Here is an 18,092-nt window from a genome sequence, read left to right on the forward strand (position 1 = left end):
TTTAATCCATGTTGATAGCATCTAATGTAATGCTAATGAACCATCATGAGTATAGACTAAAGAAGAACTGTCCTTGAAACTTTCCCATTGGAAATTAACTCCAAATACTGACGTCTTGTAGAATTAGTTTGATGTCACCACATGTTGGTCAGTGTTTGCTTTAGTTGGACTTTTATTGACCCTTCTCTACACTAATTCTCCTTCAGCAATGAGGTATATGCACACGAGGCGATGTCGTGCTTCTGCCAGTTTAGCCATTTCCGGTCACATAGCACTAAAAAAGGGAGAATGATGTGTTTAGTAATAACATGTTACAACTAAACTGAAGTTAGTTTGTCTTTGAGAATATATGATAGCTGCAACACTATCTAAATGTCACACTGTGTTTTCCTGAGATAAGCAATTTGGTCGAGACCTGTTTGGTTACCAACATTCTTCCAAATATCTTACCATCAGTACAGCAGAACAAAGAAATGTAGCTTTCCTCTAGCTCAGTGGTAAGAGCATTGTGTTAACAATGCAAGGTCGTTTATTCGATCCCAGTGGATTGCACATGTTTGGAAAACAAAAGTATAGGAAAATGCAATATATGTCACTGTGGATGAAAAGCGTCTGCCAAATGCATAAATGTAAATGTATACAGCGGGAAAAATAAATGTATACAGGTTAGGATCATCTTGAGGGTGAGAGAATGATGACACAATTTTCATTTTTGCATGAACCATAACTTAACTAATGACCGGTATTGCAGTATTTAAATTGTATTGCAGTTTATGACAAGTATTATATTGTTGATGGGAAATTCTATTTTACATTATATATACACGTTTTACTAAAATTGTTTGAATGCAAAAGAGGAATGTTTTAAAAAAAAAAACATTTTTATTGGTAAGTAGATTCTAGTTTATGCTTAAGAACAGTGTTGGTTCAAACACCTATGTATTTGATGCAATGTATTTACATTAATTTATGCTTTCTCAGTTTAGTTGTTTAATGTGAGGTATAACAACGATAAATTACCTGTAATAGTGTTTAAAGGAACACATTTTCATTGTTAAGGTTCAAAAGTGCTTGTCACTGGGGAGGTACCTTCAAGGCCAATATTAATGTACAAATGTGTACCATTAAAAGGTACTGCCCCAGTGACAATGGTTTGTTCCTTCTTTGGTACAAAATCGTACCTTTTTTCGGAGAGTGTAAGAAAGAAATTTCTGTCATCATCACAGGCCTTCTAATATTACCCCCTCTGAATTGGCTCTATCTCTTCTCTCCACCGATAAGTGGTGTGTGGTGAGGGCACTGGCGCCGTTGTACTGTGGCTGCCGTCACATCATCCAAGTGGATGCTGCACACTGGTGGTGGGTGAGGAGAGACCCCCCTCATATGATTGTAAAGCGCTTTGGGTGTACAGCAACACACAATAAAGCGCAATATAAATGTCTCATTCATTCATGCCCTCTTGTCATTTCAAACTGGTATGACTTTCTTTCCTATGCAGAATACAAAATAAGATATTTTGAAGAATGTACTTAACAGCCCCCCGTTCACTTGGTATTGGTTACAATAGATGTGAATGGGGTGCTGTTCTGTTATCAACATTTTTCAAAATATACTTTGTGTTCTGCAGAAAAAGAAAGTCATACAGGTTTGAAATGACAAGTGCGTGTAAATTATGACAGAAATTTCAGTTTGAAGGTGAACTACTCCTTTGAGTTCTGTAAAGATTACAGTGCATTTTAGGTGCATTCTGAAATATCACCCAAAAGTCGAATATACCTAACATTTTGTGAGTTGTGTAGCTTGAGTTAAATGTTGAATTAAAAATATCCTGGATTTTCAGAATTTGGCTTGTGATTTTGCTTTGATAAAATCATGACCTCAAGTTTATGGTGCAAAGGAGTAGGCAGTACAAACTAAAGCACAACGCAGTGGAATAAAATCATTTTATGCTGTTTGAGAGAGTTTCTGCTTTCAGTTTGCCATTGTTCAGAAGCTTGATGCATGTGGATATGCTTTAGTATGAAGATTGTTTTTTATTAAAAACCGGTTTACTGCACTCAAGGAGGACTTTTGTTTACTGTTTGTGTGATGCTTGTTCTTTTTTTTATATTCTGTTTTGTCTGCTGCTGTTGTTTTAGTTGTTAATGTGATATCTTTAAAAGCAGAACTTGTCAGCAATATTCCTGCATTTTATTGTCTGCTGGTATATTGGCAGTACATTTCTGTATCAGTCAAAACTGATGTTGCATCCTCAGCCGATGACGCCGACACCAACAAAAAAAGAGATTCAGAAAGCAGGATGTGCATGTGTGTCTTTATGACAAATCGGCAGATCAGATCACTGACAGACTGAACACAGAACGTTCATCTTATTTAACATGGATAGTTACTTCCTACTTATTTTCATCCTGGTAACAGGTACATTATTTATTAAGAAACTTTCTCCTGAATAGACCAGCTGCCTTGCTGATCACATGCTGAGTATTGCTGGTCTGTTGTTTGTTACACCTTGCTTTAAATAAAACAAAAATCTTTTTCACTGTGCTTACTTTTTACAGGTTTGGTTTTTGGAAACAATATCTATCCAGATAAAGAGACCAAAGTCATCACCAATGAAGAAGACACTGTCAGACTGAGCTGTTCATATGACACCAGCAGCAGTCGTGTTTATCTTTACTGGTACAGACAGTATCCAAACAGAGAACCTCAGTATATATTGTGGAAGGGGGCTCGATCGTATGGTGGTGAAAACACCTTTGACCAACGGTTTCAATCAGAAGCATCTCAAACAGCCACTGAACTCATTATTAAGAGTGTTTCTCTGTCAGATTCAGCTCTATATTACTGTGCTCTGAGAGATGAAGCCCAGTGATACAAAACATGAAACATGTCGTACAAAAACTTAACAGTTATTTTCACTTTGAAGCTGTAAACACAAACCACATAAAACCCCCAATCTAGTCAGCTTTGAATTGAATAGATGTAATAAAGCATGTGGTAACACCTGTGTGGATAGACGTACAATAAGTGCAGGGTTTAAGGCATAAGCATTCCTATCCATCAAAAGTGTTTCAGTGTTATGTTTAAGATTCCTGTGGTGCAGGATACTAAAGGGATATGACATATCTTACTATGATCTTAAAATAAAATGCTAAAAACAGTGTTTATCTGAAAAAGAACAGTCTAAATACATGTCACGATTTACTGGATTTAACAGTTATGCTCAAAAAAGTAAAGTCTCACTATAAGAGTTTTTTTATATGGTTTGTTAATATTGTTGACATATAACATACTGTAATAACTGATTAAATTGAGTCAAACTTGCATCAGCTGATCCTCTTCTAGCTATAGAAATATGATGCAATCTCAGCTTCTGTTTAAAAATTCATTCAGCTAATAGCAGCTCATCGCATTGCACAGGAGCAAATGACCCTCCTCCATCCCCAGCTCCACTTCACATTTACAGTCAGGACTTGCCTCTAGTTATTCCTTTTCATAAGTCTCAACTACTTTTTAATTATGTGTTGCACTTCAGTGTCTTTTACCCTAAGGGGGGTCCTCATTGAGCTCTAGATTCAGTTTTGCCCAGATCATAACCGTACCACCAGTCTAAACTTTATGCTAACTGTCAATTATGTTTGACGGTAGTGAACCTGACAGAAATACATATACTTACTGCAACTTCTTGTTTTCCCATTCTTAGATCCAGTGGATCTTTTCAATAATCACCAATCTACTCCACCTCAAGCACATATGTCCATCAGACTTCAGGATAAACATGCTTCTAAAGATCTCCTCTGCTAAAGAATATAAACAGACTCTTTGGACAGTTTTAATAGCAATATGCTTTTTTACATTCCTTTTTTTAGCTCAAGTTGCTTTGTATTGGTTGCTTTAACGTAAAACATTGTTATAAATCACTGTAGTTTTGAAAAAACTGATGATCAGTCACTTGTCACACTGAAGCTCTGACATTTTCAAAGTGTACCCTTCAAGCTCACTTTACAATAACATAAAATCTTTAACATACTGTAATTGTATAATGTACAATATACAATATACCTCTACAATATCAGGAAAATTAGACCCTTCCTATCAGAGCATGCTACGCAAGTCCTAGTACAGGCTCTAGTCCTGCAGACTGGACTACTGCAATGCGCTACTGGGTGGACTTCCAGCTTGCACAACCAAACCTCAACAGATGATCCACAATGCTGCAGCAAGAGTTATCTTTAATGAACCGAAGAGAGAACACGTCACTCCTCTACTCATTAAGCTACATTGGCTAACCCGCTCGCATCAAATTCAAGACTCTGCTCCTGGCCTACAAGACCACCACTGGTTCGGCACCCCCTTATCTTCACTCCCTAATACAGACATATGTACCCGCCAGATCCCTACGCTCTGCAAACGAAAGGCGTCTTGTGGTGCAATCCCATAAAGGTAAAAAATCTCTCTCCCGCACCTTCTCCAGATCTGTTCCACCTATGTGGAATGACCTGCCCGCTGCTACAAGATCTGCAGATTCTGTAGCCATCTTTAAGAAACACCTGAAAACACATCTCTTCCGCCAACATCTTACTGATCTGTTCTGACTCTATTTTCTTCTCTACTCTTTTCTTCTCTACCCATAAAAAAAAGTGTGAATGAATGATTCTGTATACTGTGTTAGGCTATATGAGACCAGTCAAAAGCTTATTGTTTGTAGCAGATTGCTTAATGTTTTCTTTATTGCCCATCACTGTGTCAATGCTGCGGCCATTTACACTGATGCTATATAGAGAAAGATCTCTGATCACCATTAGTAAGTATTAACTGTGATTTTACAATGTTTGACCTAAAAAAAATAATCAATCAGAAATACCTTTTAAGAAAGTATTCTAGAGAATCTCAAAGATTTAGAGATTTAACAAAACATGACAAAATGATTATGTAAAACATGGTTGGAAACATGATGAGATTTGAATATGCCTAACCATAAACTTTCACAAGATTTTAGTCATATTCTATAAACTTACTGTAGCTATAATAATTTTATATTGTTATTAAAATAGCTGAAATAATCTAACACATAATAATTGGTTCATTTGCAACACATGTTAAAGCTTTCCTGTAGCTCAGTGGTAAGAGCAGGTTGTGGGTTCGATCCCAGGGGATTGCAAATACCTATGTTAAATGTGTAGGATAAAAGCAATGTAAGTCGCTTTGGATAAAAGCATCTGCAAAATGCCTAAATGTAAATGACTGACCGTGTAAGAGTGATCATAAGTGACCCAGTTTGTGAAAACCGAGCTAAAGTCATTTTGGTCAAATACTGTTTTCTACATAAAATCTCCCTTAATACAGTAAAGAACATTATGTGAAATCTTATATACTTAATACTGACTGTAATGCATGTCAAAATAAAACATAGCAATCTATTTGATACTGTGGTTAGATGGGAAGAAGCCAGTGGTGCTCAATTACTTATGTAATCTGATGGGGGAAAAAAATCAAAATACGAGGTATTCAAACAAGGTGCATTATCATAAGACCTGTCAAAGCCATTCTCTATAGTTAGTGTTCAACCTCATGGCGCGCTGCACAGATGGATCAGCGTATGACATCAAGATACCGCGAGAGTAAATTAAAAACATAAGAAGCAGTGTACTGTCGCGATACTTTGAAATGATCCCCGCCCCCGCGGGTTAACCAATACAATTGTAAGTCCGTTCAAGCTAGTGAACATAAACACGAAGCAGCTGTATATATAAGTTAAAAGAAGTCAAGAAACACGAGAAGGACTGAGTCGGGAAAACGTAACCAGAAACGGAGGCGTTGAGAACAAGACCTTTAACAGGTAAGAGTTACTTCTGGAATATAGTACATTAAAGATGATGTTTTTATATGCAAAACCCGTAAGCGAGTTAGCATCTGAGGTCTTTCGGTGCATCGCATCCCAGTCACTGGTTTTTATGAGTGAACGAACCCTATTTTCATGTTTTATTTTATGACATTAAACACAAACCAGTTAAACTTCCTCTCTTGACGCATACAGATATTATAGACACAAATCTCTGAATACGTTGATGGAGATTCATTCAGATAAAGTTTGAAAAAGATGTCGGAAATAGACCGTATTGTAGATTGGAGTGAATGGAGATCACATGCAAACTAACACCGGACGCGATCGGAGCGACGCGACACGACAAAAGATATTAGAAACGCATAAAGTCCCCTCCTCCTTTTTACGTATTATGAGGCATTTCCGAGTGAAATGGAATATCTAATGAGAAAGAGTGGGCGTGGCCTTCGTCTTTTAATGCTATTTGTTTGGATGCATAAAAACAGCTGTTGCACATTGAAATGGAACTGGCAGCAGATTTAAATTTAAATCCTCCCATGCCGTCTTACATACGTAATTTAAAATGAACAGTCATTCCAAAGAGACATTTTAATTGAAGATTATGAGGGCAGAATACTTTTTTTTTATTAATCTTAAATTGAATTTGACTTTTTTCTTAACCTGTTTAACTCTGGGCAATTTTTGGGATGTCGGCCGGAATTTGATAGGGACGCACCAGAATGAAAATTCTTGGCCGAAGCAGAATAAAAATGAAACACTTTGATGAATACCGAACACCAAACATGTTTTTTTGCATTTCATCTATTTAATTAGATTTTTTTTCACAATCGCATAAACTGAGAGTAATGAGAGGCCGACCGCGGTGTTGAGGTCATCACCGCAACTCAAATTTGAGTTAAAATTGAAATTTCTTTAAAAAATGTAATTAAAGTCTGTGCTGTTGCTATTTACAGTAATTACTTTGCTCGGAGAGAAAAATTGGAATTCCGACATCCAACTCATTGCCTCATTAATTAATAACAAGGGCCCTATGAAATCAATTTAGTTTTATTCCTAAATTCAGTTAAATTTTTTCCCAAATTCATTTTTTTTTTAATTTTTCTGTGTTTAATTTTTTTGTGGTGTACAACTTTGTTAATATGAACGAGTGTCTTATGTCTTATGATCTGCTGTTTTAAGTCTACTTACTTTTTAATTATTAGTTTTACACATTTTTAGTAGCATTTTTCTCATGCGGTTAAATGGACTTTTAATTTGACGCCGAACTTTAATTTTGACGGCTTGCTGCAAAGTTTGACAGCAGCTTCTCTCAAATGAAACGGTAAAATGCACCTTAAGTAAACTCTTTCAGAGCAGCGCTGATTCAGTTTATGTGTTCGCGTCCGCCAGATGCCAAAAAGCCCACCACAGTACACAAAACCACACCACTCATTCACACGTAGAACAAGCAGATTGGAAATTTTAAGAGGTCATATGGCGTGAATACCTGTTTTTCTGTGTTATTGGTGTTTTAAAAATCGCCCGTTTATGTATCAGACACTTAAAATTGCAAAAATATAAGTGTGGGAACAAAAGATTCAGTCTATCTAAAAGTGAATATAAAAAAGCCTATAAAAAAGCTCATTCTCAACACATATTTAGAAGTGCAAAAACAAGCCCGAGAATAAACAATCCTAAAGACAGAGAGTCGCAACACACTAAAAGTTTTATCTAATAGAGAGTTTAGAGCGATAAAGACCTACAGTACTACAAGACCCCATGAACACCAGTTTATAACACCAGTCATATATACTCTCATTTTTGTGCATATTCATACTTCATTGTTATACATGTTGTCTATCTTCCTACTGTATAAATAAGATATAGCCATAAGATAAATATAAATAAATAATACATCTGATTATCAGAACTTAATTTGATATCTTTAGTACATTTTCACAACTTGCCTACATTTGAACTATGGTGAGCATTTAAATGAACTGTGATAAACAAATGAGTTAAATCAATCTAAGAAAAATTAGGTATAAGATATAGAATTATAATGGGAGATTGTTTCACGAAATATATCGTTAGCCTGAAATGAAATTACTCATTCAGTGAAATAGATTTTTGGCCATTCCGCCAACCTCTAGTTCTTGGTATGACTAGATTAACTTTGTCAACAATCTTGTCAGAACAATTGCTTTAGAACCTTTGTGATAGCATTTTTTTTCTTATCAAAAACCTATTCAAATAGCATTTTAATTTTCTAATTATTGTTGCAGATCGATTGTTCTAATATTTGACAGGTTGTGCACACCTCTAGCTGCAATGCATGCTTGGTATTAACAAACAAAACTCATTCATGACTCATTCATCTGCTCTCTCACTATCAGGGATGAGTGATACAGACACCAGCAGAATAAAAACTGAAGATGTTCCAGAACAAAGAGGTTGGTGTCCATTTTTGATTCTTAATTAACCCTCATAATGGTTTACACTACTGGTAAAATTGAATATACATTAATATATGTAATATTTTTAATAATATATCCTTTTTTTGTATACTTCTCATTTATACATTAATGCTGTATTTTGGGAGATATGAATTATTTTTGTACATATTCACCACAAAATTCCTCAACTATAACATTAGCTTGATTGTGAAATATTCCACTTTTATGAAGATATCACTTAAACGATAATCTTAGTTTTTTCTTCTGGATATTGATCTAGGTCATATGTGTAAAATTCTGCTGATTAGAGATAAACCTAAAACCTCTGTGTGTGTTTGTGTGCGAGAGAGAGTGTAAGTGCATTTTGAATTTTCAGCTTTGTGATTTTGTGTAGGTGTGTGTGCACATGTGGGTGTGTGTGTGTGTGCATGTATACATGGTTTACGAACACACTTCCTGTGTCCTCGTAAACAAAATCACAAAAAAAAGTACTAAATGAAACTATTTAAAAAAGAAAAACATTGGCAAAAGTTTTCTGTGAAGGGAAGGCTTAGGTTTGGGTTAGGTAATAGAATATACAGTTTGTATAGTAGAAAAATCATTGTCTATGGAGAGTCCTCGTTAACCACATATGTGTGTGTGTTTTTGCGTGAACATGTCTTTCCTACATACACATGCATAAGAGATATATACACATACACATACACATTTTTTTTTTAGGTTTTATGGTATTAAAATAACAATTTCTGAACATCAGTAAATATAATATAGTAATATATCAGAAAAATATGTTTTCTTGGTATTAATCAAATTTGATTATTCAAAATATATTCTATGCTTATCATAAAAATGACCAATTGTTTTTGCAGGTCTGTTTGGTGACTAGATCTATAATAATGCATTTTAAGCTTTTGTATATAGTTTTGCTATGGTAATAAGTGTAAGAGTGTTTTTGAATTAATGCGGTTTTGTATAATGAAAGTACACATGTGAATATATATATATATACACTCACTTAAAGGATTATTAGGAACACCATACTAATACTGTGTTTGACCCCCTTTCGCCTTCAGAACTGCCTTAATTCTATGTGGCATTGATTCAACAAGGTGCTGAAAGCATTCTTTAGAAATGTTGGCCCGTATTGATACGATAGCATCTTGCAGTTGATGGAGATATGTGGGATACACAAAGCTCCCGTTCCACCACATCCCAAAGATGCTCTATTGGGTTGACATCTGTTGACTGTGGGGGCCATTTTAGTACAGTGAACTCATTGTCATGTTCAAGAAACCAATTTGAAATGAACCGAGCTTTGTGACATGGTGCATTATCATCAGAGGATGGGTACATGGTGGTCATAAAGGGATGGACATGGTCAGAAACAATGCTCAGGTAGGCTGGGGAATTTAAACGATGCCCAATTGGCACAAAGGGGCCTAAAGTGTGCCAAGAAAACATCCCCCACACCATTACACCACCACCATAATTGCATTAATGAGAAATTGAACATGTGTTCCTTATAATCCTTTAGGTGAGTGTATATTCCACTGTGCTTGTGGTTTTTGGATATTTTAATACAAAGATCTTACATGTTGTGCTTTTAATTGCATGCATTCATGCGTTTATGTTGACAGATCGAAGACTTTACTAAAAAAACAATACTTCAAATAAAATAACTATAAAATACTTCTTTCCTTTGATTTTAGATCTAATGGAAGTGAAAGAAACATCAGTTTGTCCTCATTGTGGAAATGGATTTGAAAGTGAAGAGCAGCTTGTGAAGCACATAAGAATCCACACTGGAAAAAAGCCTTTCACCTGCCCTCAGTGTGAAAAACATTTCTCAAGCCAAAGAAGACTTACTGCTCACATGAAAATCCACATTGAAGAGCGTCCATACACATGTGATGAGTGTGGAAAGAGTTTTGCACTAAAACTTAATTTTCAAGCTCACATGAGAGTTCACACTGGAGAACACCCATACACATGTGTTCAGTGTGGAAAGAGTTTTGCAGAGAAAAGAAATCTTGATAACCACATGAAAATTCACACTGGAGAGCGTCCATACACGTGTGATCATTGTGGAAAGAGTTTCATACAAAAAAAAAATGTTGTGGTCCACATGAGAACTCACACTGGAGAGCGGCCATACACATGTGTTCATTGTGGAAAGAGTTTTACAGTGAAGACAAATCTTGATTACCACATGAGAATTCATAGTGGAGAGCGACCATACACATGTGATGAGTGTGGAAAGAGTTTCACACAAAAAAAACATCTTGTTGTCCACATGAGAGTTCACACTGGAGAACGCCCGTACACATGTGTTCAGTGTGGAAAGAGTTTCGTAAGAAAAAGCATTCTTGATGCCCACATGAGACTTCACACTGGAGAGCGTCCATACACATGTGTTCAGTGTGGAAAGAGTTTTGCAGATAAAAGCAATCTTGAAACCCACGTTAGAACTCATACTGGAGTGTGTCCATACAAATGTCCTCAGTGTGGAAAGAGTTTTGCACAAAAAAAATGTCTTGATGTCCACATAAGATATCACACTGGAGAGCGCCCATACACCTGTTCTCAGTGCGGAAAGAGTTTCATACAAAAAATCAGCCTCGATATCCACATGAGAGTTCACACTGGAGAGCGTCCATACATGTGTGTTCACTGTGAAAAGAGTTTCACAGATAAAAGAAATCTTAATACCCACATGAGGATTCACAGTGGAGAGCGTCCATACACATGTGGTCAGTGTGGAAAGAGTTTCGTACAAAAAAACAGTCTTTATGTCCATATGAGAACTCACAGTGGAGAACGCCCATACACATGTGTACAGTGTGAAAAGAGTTTTAGATACAAAAGAAATCTTGTGGACCACATGAAGGTTCACATTAAAGAACGTCCACACACCTGTACAGAAACAGGAAATTAGTCTTAAGAAACACAAGCTCGAATTCATGCTGAAGAAAGACTGTACACGTGTCTGGGGTGTTGAAGGAGTTTGCCAAATAAAGGAAAACATACTTAAGATGTGAGTGACATGTCTAGTCTGATTTGTTAAAAATACATTTGTAGAAAAAAACCTGTATCTAGTAGTTTTTTTGTTGTTTTATCATTCTAGAATTGTTTGAGCCTAAGCAAAGTATGTCTAAAGGACGTCATTTCTATGTCGTTGTCGAGGTTGAAAAGAAGTTGAAAAGTTTTTCTACAACTTTTTAAAACATCCACTGAATGTCTGATATTGACGTCCAATGGACCTCTGTACAAAATTAAACTGTTTCAGATGTGGAGCTTCCAGACAAATTTCAGTTTTCACATGGAGATAAATCATTAGATGAGACTGTTTGAAATAAACTGAGTTGTTGATTTGTTTAAGAGTGTAAGAGTTTGTGAATCTATTTGTTACTTTATAGGAAAATATCACAGCTGTAACACTGCTTTAATCTTATATTTTAGAGTTGACACGTTAATAACACAAACCCAGTCAATTAAAAAGCAGGCTTTCCTCCATTGAATTAATGAAAATATCTCACTTTTCTGTGAACTTTGCGTGTTGTGGATTTGCAGGTTTGATTTAGTGTGAAACTGCAACATTACACTTCATCTTAAAGTGAAATGCTAGGAACCCCCCATTTAAGTGAAAATGTTATTGTTTTCATTTATTATATTACAGTGATTCCTACACATAGACTTTATTGTGTGCGCAAGGTGAACTGCATGTTATTTCTGAACTTGGACTGATGCGTTAAGGTGTTGTCTGTACTATATCTAGATTCTTAGTAATTTTATAATACAAAAAATTCACAATACTGTGATTTACTGACACTACAGTGGAGTACAATAAATGTACAGTATAAAAATAAATGAGAAGTTAATCGAACTTGAAGTAATTTGTTGAACCAACTGCTCAACATTATTAATCTGAACACATGAGCATTATGCTTCAGTGTGCATGTTGATAGCATCTAATGTAATGCTAATGAACCACCATGACTATAGACTAAAGAAGATCTGTCCTTGAAACTTTCCCATTGGAAATTAACTCCAAATACTGACGTCTTGTAGAATTAGTTTGATGTCACCACATGTTGGTCAGTGTTTGCTTTAGTTGGACTTTTATTGACCCTTCTCTACAATAATTCTCCTTCAGCAATGAGGTATATGCACACAAGGCGATGTCGACCTTCTGCTTAAATCTCAGCCAGTTTAGCCATTTCTGCTCTCATAGCACTAAAAAAGGAGAATGATGTGTTTAGTGAGAACATGTTACAATTTCAGCAAATTGAAGTTAGTTTGTCTTTGAGAATATATGATAGCTGCAATACTGTCTAAATGTCACACTGTGTTTTTATGTGATTGGTACGATATAAAAAATACTTTAATACTTTAATACACTTATCAGTGATTCAAGTAATTTCATAATAATTACACCACCATTTAGCAGTCGACGGTGCCATTGTCCATTCATAAAACACACTGTTAGAAAACCCTAACCTGACAATAGAAAAAAGGTTTTGAGAGCCAAACTTAAGCAAACACTGATAACCATTGTAATGTGTTTTTCTTAAAATGTCATCATTTTTTCTGAAGTAATTATATGATATTGATTCAATGCAATTAGACATTGATTTGAAGGTTCTTTCTATCTTTGCTTGCATATTTCTCTGTTCAAAAAGGATAGTTATATTCTCAAATTATGCTATTGTTTTTTGTTAAAATCAGACTGTTGTCTTCACATTTGCACAATTTCTCAATGTGTTTCTAATATGTTTTACCAAGTATTTCCATTTGATTAATATTTCAAAATAGCAGAGCTATCCAGATATTTTACTTTGTTTTATTATCGTCTCTGCATGAGGAAAAAATATTAGTAAATATTATTGCGCTATTGTGTGTTGCGAGCGGACAAGGGAAAATAGGGAGCGGATCCAAATGCAGTTAAAGGGAATTTATTAAAGTCCGCAGAGTAATAAAAGGTCAAAAGAAAAAGATGAAATCCAAGAGTTCAAGAGATAAACATGGGTGTAACATACATCAACTGACAACTGAACATTAGGCTATATACACATAGATGCAGGGACAATCAGGAAATGGGACACAGGTGAAACAAATAGACAATAACAGGACACAATGTATTATGGGAAATGGGAGTCTTAAACCAGAACACAGGCAGAAACACAGAGCCACATGTCACCCTCAGGTGGAGAGCCGAGGCGACAGCAACAGGCTGGGACACAACCCCCGTTAAGGGCTGGTTCCAGACACCCTCAAAATAACAGTTGAGGAGGGCCGTTGAGTGGAGGCGGAACCGGGGGAGGGTTTGGGGACCATTGTAATTTTCCCTTAAGTGTGCCCTTAAATATATTTTAAATTTTACTTAAGTTATTCTCTTATTATCTTTGCTAAAGGGAAATCTCCCCTTAAGTGTCACACTTAAGGAAAAAACTTAAGGTGCTTCTTCTAACCGGGCACAGGGCCTTGCCATACACAGGCTGAGCAGAAGGAGGAGGCCAGGGAGGAACTGGAGACAGAGCTGGCAGAGCAGGAGGCAGAGTACAGCCAACTGGGCTGAAGACAGAGGCCAGGTTAGACCTGGAGGTAGAGCTGGCAGGGCAGGAGATGGATCCGACTGGGCTGAAGGCGGAGGCCAGGGCAGAGTCAGCAGAGTCAAGTGCAAGAACCAGAGCAGGGTCAGATTTGGAGCTGATGAAACTGGTGGCGTTGGCCATGGTGTTTGAGCCTGAGGCAGAGCAGAGGGCGGTTCCCAGAGCAGAGGCAGATCAGGCTGAGTAGGTGGAGTAGACTGTCCATCTGGTTGCGCAGATGGTGGTCTGGGTGGACTCGGTGGAGCCCTTGGTAGCTTAGGTGGCTCCGGCTGGATCGGTGACCAGAGTGGAGCGACCAGAAACAGAGTCGTGGACTGGACGGAAATGGATTCCTAGCCTTGACTGGGCTCAGGAATGGACTCTTGGGCTTGACTGGGCTCAGAATCGGACTCTTGGGCTCCACCTCAGAGCAGTAGCCACCACAGTAGACAGGGGACATAACTCCACAATCTTCTCTGCTGAAAGCCTTGGGATGCCAGCTGTACTCACCGACCTCAAAGGTGGGTCTACCTATTTTGATACCAGCCTCAAGCGCCTAGGAAAAGCATTAAAGTCATCACACGCAAAATTAACATTTCTGCAAGTTTTTTTCGCTAGCTAACCACCGAGTTCTATGCTATGATAGTTTATAAGCGAACTAAAACAGTAGGAACGAGATTTGTTTGATTTCACTACCTATAGCCTCATATACATACTAGCATAGCAAGCACTTAATGTAAAATATGTTAATGATAATTTTAGCAAAGTTAGACGTTCTTTCAGCAAATTTCAATCTTAAACCAAAACACAGGCAGAAACACAGAGCAGCATGGCGCTCTCAGGTGGAGAGCCGAGGGGCAAACAACAGGCTGTAAAACTATGATTTATGCATAATGCAGCAGGAGGAGGAGGGACTCAGTGTCTGAAATGATGCAGTCGTGTCTGTCAGAGACAATGGTTAAAATGCTTTTTTCTCTCTCTCAGACTGAACACTTGAACAATGAATCTTCATTAATTTATTTTGTGTTATGAGTATTGCTTAAAATCATTCTCACGCAAAAAATCGAAATGCTCTCTCTTCTATTTAGCTGCTGTGTTTAGAAATGTCATCACACCATACAGAACAGATGTTACTGCTGAGGAGGGTTCAGATATCATATTGTCCTGTAGTTATTCCTCTGCAGAGTATCTACACTGGTACCGTCAGTTTGACAGATTTCATCCTGATTTTATTTTTCGCATCAACAGTGAAAAAGAAGCTCAGCCGTCTGATGTCGATCCAAGATTCTCAGTTAAAGTCACAAAAAGAGGACAAGCTCATGTGTGATCTTAAGATCTCATCTGTTAAAGTCACAGACTCTACTCTGTATTACTGCGCCCTGCAGCCCACAGTGACAGGAAACACATCGGCTCACTACAAAAACCTTTTCCAATGAGACAAAATAACAAACACAGAGAAAAAGACTCTGGAGCTGCCAAAGTTACAGTTATGAGGATATCAGACAAATCAAATATGCCTAAAACATCAGGTGCAATGCAAAATACAGATTCTTATTGTGCAGATTTCCTCATTGAGATATTAGTTCTGGTAAATACATTTGATGTTGTTTTTAAGAACCAAGAGGAAAAAACATCATAAAATCTTAAATCGTAAAAACTTACTAAAGCATTAGTAAAGAGTACTCACAGACATATTTGACAGCATTGTTAAATTATTCAGCAACTAAATATACATAAATATTTGTACTTTAAATATAAATACTTTATTTGTAAAGAAAATATGGGTTACTGGTTAAATGCATCATTTGACATTACATGAGTGTTTTAATATGACATTATTGACCTATGTAATACTTGCAAGTAACCAAAAGAGGGCACTATCTACTCAATATTATATTTAAGAATACACTTTTTTAATAGACCCACAAGCTCCTCCTCTTATTACACTTACAATAACAAAAGAAAAAAAACTATTTTTGATTGATTCATCCACATGACAATCAACATTGACACAGACATGTTACAGAGGTTCAGGATAATCTTTATTTTTGCACTCTTCATTATCGGTATGTATTGTCATCATATACAGCTGCACATGCATATAGATGTTCATATAGATTATTTATGACTGGTATCAAACTGTCAATCAAATGTTTTTACATTTTTACAGGGTGCCGTTTAGAGGAGAATGTTGATCAGCCAGACAAATTTGTTACAGACACTGAAGGACGCTCAGTAACATTACAGTGTACATATAAAACATCTTCAGTACAAGAAGATCTCTTCTGGTACATTCAGAGAGTAAATGACTTTCCTAAATATATCCTGAGAAGAAGTAAATATGGAGGAGATAATGGCACTGAGTTTCATGAGAGATTTCAGTCTGAAGTGAAGTCAGATTCAGTTCCTCTGATCATTCATGATGTTCATGTGAGTGACTCTGCTGTGTATTACTGCGCTCTGAGGCCCACAGTCACTGAAACACACTCAACACTCACACAAAAACACATTTCTCCAGAATGTGCATGTCCATTTTCAATTATGACACTTTCAAACATTTTTAAAATGCTTTCACCACAGTCACCAAACACACACATTGTCCACAGTAAAAAAAGTCTTTACTCCCCAGTAGGGTCCAAAATTCTAGGATCATTATGAAATCCTTCTGTTTTCATTATAGTTGCGAGATTAGGTTCATTATGAATACAACTAAAGTTAAACGTTGAATGAATTTGTTGATCAGTGGTTATCATAACTTATTTTTTAATGCATTCAAAAAGGTTTGATGGTGTTATGCATAGACATAACTACAGGCTTTAAGGCATACTTTTCTATCAGAAGTGGGTAAGATATCTGTGATGCAGTTCATACAGTCAGTTGTCCTCAAACTATTTCGTTATGAGCCCCCGTTTGTCTAGAGTGGATCACTTTGTTGCCCCCAAATAAAGACTTGTCATCTTAAACTTAACATTAAACAAAAACATATTCAGTCACACAATGCCAGAACGGAATTCTTTTGGTTGGTAGTATTATTTTTCTGATGTTTGATAGAATAAATAAAACCAATGAAAAATGTATACATTTCATAAAATGCCACACAATTTGTGCGATTAGACTCTCAATCTTAACAAAAGAAACAACGATTGGTTGATTATAAGTATGTAATAACTTAATTATTAAGTGTATCTAACTCCTCCAAGAAATGTCCAATCCGACCTGGGGGATGATAGATAACTACAACATGGTCTAATATCAATATCAAGGCTAAAACGAGGCAAAATTTGGGCTGTCAGTGAAACGTCTAACTATAGCCCAAGAATAGACTTGCATCAAACTTTCAAAATATAAAGCTTTTATTAAGGAATGATCCATTTTATCAGCTTGATATAATACCAAATTAGAAAGTGAAATATATTAAAGAAAATAGAGAATGACAAAACATAATCTATAAATGAAGACTTAAATGCAATAAACAAATATTACAATAAAAATAAAAGTTTGTAAGATAATTTTTATTTATTTTCTATATTAAGATATTGACATTTTCCAGCGAATCATTATTTTGTTTTACTTATATTACCACCACCCTGCTCTCCCTTGTGCTTGTTTAAAATGCCTTCCAATTGCGTTCATGCGGTTTAACTGCGTTGCTGTCGGAAATTTTGTCATCACAGCATCTGTCAAATACAAAATAAATGAATGAGAAAATTTGACATCACAACCCTTCCACTAAACAAAAATTTGACAAAGTCATTGTACACTGTACATCATTTGTAGCGAAGTGGTGTAAAATAAACTTTCAAGACATCTCAAACATTCATTTAAGTCGGTGACTACCCTTAAGCCTTATCTGTGAAACCAGGCCTTAACGTCATTAAATCCAATGGATAACATCACAACAATTCTGAAGTCTTTACACTGGTTTCGTTTTATTCAAATTTTAATTTTAGTTTTATAAAGAACTGAATGGTTTAAGCCTATGAGAAGGTGGGGTTTGCCTGTGTCCCTCACAAATTGTGAGAAATCTATTTCTGGTCCCAAATAAATGTGGGAAATGCATTTCCGTATCCAGACTGTTTAAGCAATATATCCTGCTTATGATGTTTAAAAAGTATGAGTTATGTTATGTCTAGCCTTTAAATGTCATCGAGTAGTTACGACTTCAAGTGTCTGTAACAAGATAACAGCATGTTCCAGATGCTGAGAATAAGGGACCAACTACGT

At 36.3% G+C, this 18,092-nt stretch overlaps 1 protein-coding gene and 1 gene segment (V, D, J or C); both read left to right on the forward strand.

Moving 5' to 3' along the window:
- The first annotated feature begins 2,349 nt into the window (after positions 1-2,349).
- Positions 2,350-2,872, forward strand: LOC130415939 (T cell receptor alpha variable 26-2-like). The segment is given in 2 exon segments: positions 2,350-2,418; positions 2,559-2,872. Coding segments are annotated over 2 exon segments (354 nt in total).
- Positions 2,873-5,699: 2,827 nt separating this feature from the next.
- Positions 5,700-11,654, forward strand: LOC130418445 (gastrula zinc finger protein XlCGF57.1-like). 2 transcript variants are annotated; one of them, XM_056744596.1, is made up of 3 exons: positions 5,700-5,839; positions 8,221-8,277; positions 9,990-11,654. In XM_056744596.1, exons 2-3 carry the CDS (start codon positions 8,223-8,225, stop codon positions 11,213-11,215), a joined length of 1,281 nt encoding a protein of 426 aa, XP_056600574.1. In that variant the 5' UTR covers positions 5,700-5,839; positions 8,221-8,222; the 3' UTR covers positions 11,216-11,654. The 2 variants fall into 2 exon arrangements, with proteins under 2 accessions (XP_056600574.1, XP_056600573.1); XM_056744595.1 differs by having other exon boundaries at positions 5,723-5,839; positions 8,110-8,277.
- The last annotated feature ends 6,438 nt before the right edge of the window (positions 11,655-18,092 follow it).

Source organism: Triplophysa dalaica, chromosome 3, assembly GCF_015846415.1.
Source record: "Triplophysa dalaica isolate WHDGS20190420 chromosome 3, ASM1584641v1, whole genome shotgun sequence".
Lineage (NCBI taxonomy): Eukaryota > Metazoa > Chordata > Actinopteri > Cypriniformes > Nemacheilidae > Triplophysa > Triplophysa dalaica.

Excerpts from the sequence above, each read along its gene's own strand:
- LOC130418445 (XM_056744595.1), top strand. The coding sequence starts at position 8,160 with ATGCTTGGTATTAACAAACAAAACTCATTCATGACTCATTCATCTGCT. Across the intron at positions 8,278-9,989 it reads AGATGTTCCAGAACAAAGAG|ATCTAATGGAAGTGAAAGAA; the intron begins GTTGGTGTCCAT and ends CTTTGATTTTAG.